This window comes from Acartia tonsa, chromosome 15, assembly GCF_053477335.1.
Source record: "Acartia tonsa isolate MP-2025a chromosome 15, ASM5347733v1, whole genome shotgun sequence".
Taxonomy (NCBI): domain Eukaryota; kingdom Metazoa; phylum Arthropoda; class Copepoda; order Calanoida; family Acartiidae; genus Acartia; species Acartia tonsa.
Genome location: NC_137274.1, coordinates 12,099,433 through 12,108,844, shown reverse-complemented (window position 1 = coordinate 12,108,844; position 9,412 = coordinate 12,099,433). Strand labels below are relative to the sequence as shown.

Genomic DNA, 9,412 nt, shown 5'->3' with positions numbered 1-9,412 from the left:
TTTTACATATTTAATATACAGAAATAATAGAAGATATTTATATAGAAAAGTAGAAAGATAGGTGAGTAATTAGATAGATTGATAGATAGATATATTGTCAGGGATAAATATTTCCTGATAATGTCTAACCTCATTAATCAGATAATTCCTCTGGCAGTCTTAAAGCCCTTGTAAGGTAGCTTCACAACTATCTACTCATTATTGATCTTAAAATAGATAATAGGTTTGTAGGATAAAGATGTGAAAAAAAACTGTTCCAATCCTGAGCTTTAAGATTCTGTCATTTTGTGTTATCTGAAAGTACAAGACTTTCAGTAATTGGGAAAAATTTTAGGGGGGGTATGCTCAGGAATGAAACAATTAATTTAGGCTTGCTTTGCTTCTCATGGGTGTGCCTCTGGTCATCTAAAATAAGAAGATTTATATTGTACATATAGTACACTGGGGGGGCGGGAGAAATGACCAGTAGGCACTCCCATGATTGCAAGCTGAAATATAACAAATAATAATAAATAATATATTTTTAAATTTTTATTTTATAATATTTTATCACAATTAATAAACATATAATAATACAATGTTAAATATTTGTTTTTTTTTTAGTATTTTGATATTTTTAGTTTTGTTTTTATGTTTTAAAGGTTATGTACATGAATCATACATTCATAATTAGTCTTCTTCCCATGGTAAGGGTAGAATGAATGGGTAGGCTTCATTGTGCCTAAAATCATGAACTTTCTGATTGGTCTTCAGATAGTTGAAATAGAGAGCGTTAGCATGAAGGCTACTCTCATTTAGCTGATCAATGAAAGGGATCTCATCCTCAGCAAATAGTTTGGCGATACTCCTAGTTCCTCTAGTGGTTTCACGGAACTTATTTTTCCAGTCTGTTCTATACTGGATGCGGACAGTGCGAACAATGTTGTCTTTAGACACTATACATTCAGTTACACGTCCAATACGCCAAATATGATCAGAACTTAGTTCTTCCTGATCTTTCTTAAAGATTACAATATCACCTTCTTCTGGTTGAACTGTTGTTCTGTTGAACCTGGAAGGTCTAGGAACATAATTCATTATATGTTCAGTTCGCCAGACTTTCCACCAGGATTCTGTCATTAACTGGATCTGTTTTAACAGTCTACCTGGTTGGGCTAGTGATGCTGGCCCAGTAGGGGCTCTACGGTTGTTGCGCCCCATTATAAGTCTGTTAGGACTTATCAGGTCAACATGTCCTAAATCATCTGTTTTAGATGAAAGGCATAGAGGTATGTTGTTGAGCTCATTTGCACAATAACTAAATGCTGTTTCATATGAGACAACATCCAATTTTAAACCACTGTAGGTTTGGTGAAAGATATTTTTAATCTCTTTGATGTTTCTTTCAACGCATCCTTGAAAGTTAGGGGTAGCAGTAGGACTTACTGCATGGTCAAAAGTGACATCAAATTTACCATTAAGGGTACGAGTGATGTCAGCATAAGACAACTTAGTATCTTTGCCTGCTTTGACCAACTGGGATCCTGGGTCAGAAAAAACTTTAGCAGGTACTCCATAGCGATGTGTCAATCGCATGAAGGCTTGTAGAAAGGCTTCAGTACTATATTTAGTCATTACATGGGCAGCTATAGCACCAGATGATGGATCTCTAGCTACCATGCCCCATATTTTGACTGATGATCTGTGATTGTGTTCACAGATTGCTGTAAATGGGCCCATAAGATCCACCTGTGTAAAGTAAAATGGTGGTGCTATGGTCAGTCGATTTTCATGGACTGGTGCCATTTCAGCTTCAAGAAGGCGAGCTTTGTACCTGCGGCAATGCACACAAGCTGCTCTTACTTCCTTTGCCAAGTCTCTGCCTCCTAATATAAAGGCAATATTCCGAGACTCATTCAATGTGGCATTTGTGTTTCTGTGGTGAACAAGTTCATTGTGAGCATATAACATGATACTGTATGCCACAGGTGAATACCTATCAATGATTGGTCTGACAAAACTCAGTGGTCTTATGTCAGACATGATCTTTTCAACATCATTGATAGCTTGTCCTTCCAAAATTCTTCCAGAATACAGCAATATCCCTTTCTTAACTAAGGAATTATTTTTGTACTCCCTGGGATTGCTAAAGCGATATACTTCTTTTGTTGCTTTCTTAAAGAAGTAATCTTCTGCTTCTGCTAACTCATCATGTGTAAATGTGAGAGCAAGTGACATGGCTTTTTCAGCAGCTTTGGTCTTGCTACTACGAGTAACTCGCTGGTCAGCTTTAAGCCTGGATTTAAAATCATATTTGCAAAATCTGTTGCAGATTGCAATGACTCTAACAGCCTTGCGCCATGGTAAGGCTGTAGGTAGGTACAGATACTTACTGTATACCTTCCTTTCCTCAATTTGAGACTTACTTGGTAAGGGATCAGTATAGTTCACTGATATCTCTTTGCTGACAGCAACTTCAGCTTCCTTATCCAAGTTTATCTGAGATATTCTCTTGAGTGGCATGTCCTCATACTTTAAGTACATCCATCTCTTACCATTCTGCCATTCTGAATGTTCATCGATGTCTTTCACAGATGCATTCATCCTGGAGCCTAAATCAGCAATGTTTTCTGCTGATGGTATGTGTCTCCATTGTTCTACTTCAGAAAAACGTCTGATTTCTATAACTGAGCTTCTGATGCCAAGTGACATTGGTCTAGTGTCCTGACTGATCCAGGACAGAACAACAGAGGAGTCTGTAACATAAGTGACTTTTCGCACTTTGCCTTTTAAATTTTTGATAACTGTGTCAGCCAGGGTAACACCAGCTACAGCAGCTTTTAGCTCAGCTCTAGGTATAGTGGAGCCACTGACAATTTTAGACTTGCCAGCAACTAACCTGACACATACCTGTCCATGCTTATTTTCAGTTCTGGCATGAACACAAACTATAGCAAGATGCTGACTAGCGTCCATGCTAACAAAGAGGTCTATGGGTTCTAAGGCATCTTTGGGCATGACTGCTCTTGGAAACTTGATATCAGTGACTTGGACCATCATGTTAATGTTGTCAACCCAAACATCTAGATACTTCTCTGGTAACAAATCATCCCAACCTTTACCTTCATGGAGTATTGCATGAAAATCATATTTAAATTTAGCTGAACAGGGTGTAATTAACCCAATCGGGTCAAAGTTGCCACCCATTTTACTAAGAAGGGTTCTCTTAGTAAAAGTCAATGCAAGTGCATCTTTAAGATTGCCTTGAACTGGCAATGGACGCTTGCCTCTTTTGATTTTGCCAAAATAGAGTTCTTTGGTATCTAACATAAGGCAATCCTTGACAGGATTCCATCGATAGCCAAGAAAGGATACTGTTTCTCCATCCTTGGAAACACTTTCATCTGGAGGAACTCCAGTTCTAGTGTATGATTTAGCAGCCATTCCACCCTCTTTAAGAGTGAAGACCTGACCACCAATAATCTCATCAAGTTCTTCATTTGATGAAGCAGTATCATTTGTATCATCCACATATGTTTTGTTCTTTAATGTGGTTGCACCCTTAGCATGTTGAGGGTGATTCTTGATCACATGATCTGCAAGTTTCTGGATACCTTCATAGGTCTGGTTTCCAGATGAAGTGACACCATATATGGCTGTCAAAATAACCCTCTCTTCAATAGGACCATCTGGATCAAGGTCCTTATACCAGAGGTATCGCTGCCACCTGTAATGTTCTGGGTTCAGCGCAATCTGGTTGTAGGCCATCTGAATATCACTACAGAAAGCATATGGGCCAGATCTAAAGTTTAAGTTGAGATCTAGAATCTTTTCCAACTTATTTGATCCCTTAGCAAGGACATCATTCAAAGATTTTCCAGTTGCTGTTCGGGATGATGCATCAAAAACCACCCTAATGGGAGTTGATAGAGAGCCCTCTTTGGCAACAAATCGCCAAGGGAGGTAATATTCACCTGGCAGATCCACCAATAGTTTCTGGTGCTCTGGAGGTAAATCTGTAACATTGCAACTGTATCCACGACTAGCAAGTTTTTCATGGCTGGCTATGACTTGAGCTTTAGCTTCTGGGTCTTTAGCTAGCTTTTTCATTTGCCCTTTCAGGATTTTCAGAGCAATATGCCTGTTCGGGGCTAAATCCTTTGTAGGATCTGATGTGAAAGGAAGGGAAGCAGTTATTTTCTTCTTTTCAATGTCATAATGGGTCTTTGACTGTATAAGAGCATCTTCTGACTCTTCTTTAAGGCTGGTGGCTTCAAGCTTGTCTCCATGCTTGCAATCCACACATCCTCTACAAGATATACACCTGTATGAGGCCTCTGTACCAAGCAGCTCAATTTCAAGGTAACGTTTGAGCTTTTTCTTGGCACTGAGATCTTGGAGGTCATAATCCTTGTTGAGTTTTACAGGTTCTTCATTGCTGTAAACCAACTCATTTGAGTCTATATTTTCCCAAGACTCATCCTCATTAGCAGCAATCCAAGACTTTCCGGATTCAAACAATGAGTTGTTAATATATCTGTAAGCCTTAAGTTCATTGGTAAAGAACGAGGCTGTACCTATAAAGGACACAGTTTCCTTGGCTTTTGCCCAAGAGTGATGGGGTCCTCCAAGAACACCTGCATGGCCATCAACTCCATCAAATGGACTATGATAGAGTGATAACCCACAGGGTAGTGTGCATACCAAGTATGGATAATAGGTATTATATTTGATACCTAATATGATATCAACCTCACAGCCCCCTATATTGCTGGGTACTGTAGGTAAGATTTCATTGCCCTTGTAGTGGCGGACAAGATCTTGATAGGCCTCTTGCAATTCCCAGACAGGAAATGGTGCAGTAAGGCGATCCATCTTGGTAGCAATGATTGTGGCCTTGACCTGGGATTCTGTCATAGGCAGGTAGAATTTATCACTACCATGTGGTAACATTATGGTATTACCCCCTGCTACATTCATAGAAGTAGGGCCAGGGCGAAACACTGTGCTGCCTACTTTGGAGGCAGCCTGTGTAGATATAGCTGCGGCACCACAGCCACTGTCAAAGAAGACAAATATGTGGGAGCCATCTAGTGCCTTTATTTTCTGGCACATAAATATGGCAGGTGTTCCTACATCTGGAATAGTACCATCTTCAGATGGAACTAATGCATTAACTGTTTCGTTATCAGTTAGAGTAGGTCCATTAAGATAATTTATTTGAGAGGTGTTGGGTATTTGACCAACTGGAAGTGAATTTTTGAACTCATTCATCCTCTCAGCATTAACATCACCATGAGTAGCACACACAAGAATATGTTTTTGCATTCTATGGACAGAATACTGACATTTCCCAACTTTACAGGTAAAGTTGGTTCTGCAATCATTCTTGTGTTTGCTCCACCATTCTTCAATTGAAGTAAACTCTACCTGTGCATCCAGTCGCAAGCACCTGTAGCAGCTCTTAGTTGATACATTAAGCTTTTTCCTATCCTTAATAGGAGCTTGAATGTATTGCTCACAATTGTACATGTGAGTATGTCTCCCATGACATAAGTTGCATTTCATGGGAGTTGGTTTCTTGCCAGCCCCTGTATACAATAGGGCTGGGGTTGGGGTACCCATATTTGATATTAGAGTACTATTTGATGGTGCAGATGTTTCTGTAGAAACATATGTAGCACCTTGGGCCTTAGGTGGGTTCCTGGCCCCCCTAATTCCATTATTATTAGATTGGATTTGGGGTTGGGCTGACTGCAGCACAGATCTACTTTCGCTGTGTGCAAGCCAATATGATAGTTGATGAATTTCTTCATCTAAATACCGCATCAAAGCATTATAGCACAACTCACCATCTGAGAGTCCCATACTTACTTGGGATCTGAAAGTTCTGGTGATCTCTTCAAAATGCTTTTTTATCAATAGTCCTGATACAGCATTGGCAAGATCAATTTTACCATACAACAGACTCTCAGCTTTAAATTCTATAGCAAAATCTTGGATTGATCCAAGCTGGGATCGCACCTCAACCAACCAATTTAATTGTTGTTCCCAACCTGAGGTTGGACAGCGCCCTAGTTCAAGAATTTGCTTTTTCTTTCTGGCAAGAATAAGATCTTTACTGCCATAAAAGCTTGCAAGTTTGTCCATTACAGCAACAGTTGTCTTCTCAGAAGAAACCATTTTTGCTGCAACTCCTTGAAGACATTTCTCTTTAAGGATTGACAAAATCTCACAGTTAGCAAGGGAGGGAAGTGAGTCTATATATGCTTCGAACTTCTCTTTGAAAGTATAGAAGTTGAGAGCATCATCCTTTCCCCCAGAAAAATTGGGTAGTGGTAAGGTAGCCATCTTATCCTTTGAAGGCATATTACCATGCGAGAATCCATGTCTTTCCTTTTGGTTGTCAACATGACCCTCACATTCATAAATTAAACTTTCAAGTTGAGTGGATGCTTCATTAAGATTATGAGCATCCTTTGCTAACTCACATGCCATAGCATCATCACACAGGTCGCGAGCTTTTTTCAAAGCTCTTAGGCTCTTATCAAGAAGTTCCTTAAACCTGTTGTGAACTTTGTTAAATTTGCCAAGTTGATTGCAATCAACTGCCATTAACTCAGCAAGAGAATCTCCAAGATCTGCTATTTCTACTAGAATAGGATCTCGTCTTTGATGGACTCTAGCCTTTTTAATTGCTAGAGTCAAATGATTGGTTTGGCTGTCTGTGGATCTGAGAGCCAAAGGTGGATGACTTGGGACAGTTGGTGGCAAGGCAGATACTGAACCTATGCCTTGATTATTTCCAATCTGACCATTGTCGTTGCTATTACCCGCAGATTGTTGATCTTCTGCAGATTTTGGAATTTCAATTTGTTCGATTCCAACAGCTAACTCCTCAGAAATTTTTTCTAAGTTAGCAGGTTTGCTCAAATGAGCTTGAATAGCAAGGCTTTTATCCATAAGGCGTTTTACAAGCGCCTTTCCTTTATCTACATCATCAGGTGTAAATTCAGGATTTGGAAATCTTCTGAAATAATTCAGGTTAGATCCAACCCTTTTTATAGCCAGGTCAATATCTTTAATTTGACTATTAAGAAAGTCAGGGGTCCGACTTTGAAGGTCTGCAATGAAAACTTCACAATATTCATCTAAAGTGAGTGCATCATCACATTCAAGCATTAGTTCTCTGGGATCCCTTGAAGCCATTGTAGAAATATCACTCAAGGATCCAACAGAAATATTATGGGTACTAGTGGAAGCTCTGGGTAGGCTTCCAGGAAGGTCGTCGTCTTGACCTCTTTCAGTTAAGTCTAATGCATCCTCAAAAACAGAGTCAACAATAGATGGTACGTTACTGTAAGTAAGGTTGGGGGAAAATGGATCCCAATCTAGATCCTCCCTATCATCAGTATCAGATAGATGATCAGGATTATCAGCCTCAAACTGGAGCTGTGATCCAAATGGTGTACTAGCACTTAATGGTTGTTCTGGTACTAGTTCCTCGCCATCAATATTAGCCAGATTAGTGTCATTGGTTCTGACACTGCCTAGTGATACACTTCTCTTTAGTTTTACTCTAGAGAAGTCCAATGGTGGGTGTAAAGTACGCTTTCTGGACCTAGTTACTGGTCCAGATTCAGTTTCTTCACAATTATGAAGAATATAATCAGTTAGCTGGCTTGGTTCACCTGCAAAAACTTCAGATTCAGACAATGTCCGTCTGAGGGGTCGGGAGTTCTTATTTACAGGAACTCCTCGTCTTAACTTACATCTGCTAAACTCTAGTTGTTTGTTAACAGATCGCTTGCGAGCACGGGTGTCTGTGCATGCTTGTTGAGATGGTTCTGACTGTTTAGTAGTCCAGACCTCCCTCATTTGATTATAGCTGTGTACAGCAAATTTAGATTCTTGATCCGATTCCAAACTCCTGAGGTAATGCTTGTAAACAAACTATAATATTTACTATAACCTAATGCTGTTAAATGTCAACATTCAGTTACAGGTGTCTTTCAAGGGTTCCTGAAAGACTTTATAACTAACTATAGGTAGTATGTTCTCTACCATAGGTCAGTTTTTTTTCACTGTCAGGGATAAATATTTCCTGATAATGTCTAACCTCATTAATCAGATAATTCCTCTGGCAGTCTTAAAGCCCTTGTAAGGTAGCTTCACAACTATCTACTCATTATTGATCTTAAAATAGATAATAGGTTTGTAGGATAAAGATGTGAAAAAAAACTGTTCCAATCCTGAGCTTTAAGATTCTGTCATTTTGTGTTATCTGAAAGTACAAGACTTTCAGTAATTGGGAAAAATTTTAGGGGGGGTATGCTCAGGAATGAAACAATTAATTTAGGCTTGCTTTGCTTCTCATGGGTGTGCCTCTGGTCATCTAAAATAAGAAGATTTATATTGTACATATAGTACATATATAGTTAAAAACATAGAAAGATGGATAGATATACATACAATTAGAAAAAAAGATAAACATATAGCTATTTAATAGATAGAAAGTTGTTTATATTGATAGAAAGAAAGATAGATAAAAAACACTTATCATTCTGAAAGATATAATTATGGAGATACATTTTACATTTATGTATACACACAGGGTGTTTCAACTAAAATTGCGTTTTCCATTTTCTGATTACAGTGTGTATGAAGGTTTTAGATTTTATTGAAAAGTGAATTGAAGTTACCTAACCTAGGGTAATGAAATGCACTATGTCCCAATTTAGGTTCTGACACTAAAGTCAAAGCACCTTCATACACACTTTGTGATAAAGTCAGATAAACTAAAGAAAAATTAATTATAGGTCCTTTTTATCTGTAAAAACAATCATTAAATCTAGAAAAGGTGTTTGAAAACATTGGCGCATTTTAGAGCATAAAGATTTCAAAGGGTACGTTTGATGCTTTATTCTGGTAGAATTTTTTCTTTGGGGAAAAATTTAAACCTTTCTTTTACTTGAAAACAACATTTTAAGACAACAACGATCTACCAATTACATTAAAAATTCGATCTCAAATTTCTTTTTTTAACACAAATATTAAATTTTTCTTTTTGTATAATTATAATATTATTATTAATTGTATTTACTGCTTCCGTAAGGCAGGTTGTATTCAGTCACTGAATAAATGTTTTTAGTAGCGAAGCTACTCTATAATTTTTAATGTCCGTTCGTCTCTCAGAGACAAAGTGGGAGGAAACGTGATTTTCTTGGCTCCTATTAAATATATACAGCTGAGATTTTTAGTAAAGTAGCGAAGCCTTTCTATAATTTGAAATGTCTGTCCGTCTGTCAGAGACAAAGTGGGAGAAACATGATTTTCTCGGCTTCAATTGGAATAGACAGCTGAAATATTTAGGGAATATTCCTGTGATATATGCTCATCTATTCTATAAATATATAAAACAAACTTACAATAA

The 9,412-nt window shown here is 38.1% G+C and overlaps 1 protein-coding gene across 1 annotated transcript; it reads right to left on the bottom strand.

Moving 5' to 3' along the window:
- Positions 1-205: 205 nt before the first annotated feature.
- Positions 206-8,409, bottom strand: LOC145306721 (uncharacterized). Its single transcript, XM_080149000.1, has one exon. It carries the CDS (start codon positions 7,855-7,857, stop codon positions 670-672), a length of 7,188 nt encoding a protein of 2,395 aa, XP_080005126.1. The 5' UTR covers positions 7,858-8,409; the 3' UTR covers positions 206-669.
- Between the last annotated feature and the right edge of the window lie 1,003 nt (positions 8,410-9,412).

What these genes read in the sequence shown, in the direction of transcription:
- LOC145306721 (XM_080149000.1), bottom strand. Translation starts at nt 7,857, where the DNA reads ATGAGGGAGGTCTGGACTACTAAACAGTCAGAACCATCTCAACAAGCA.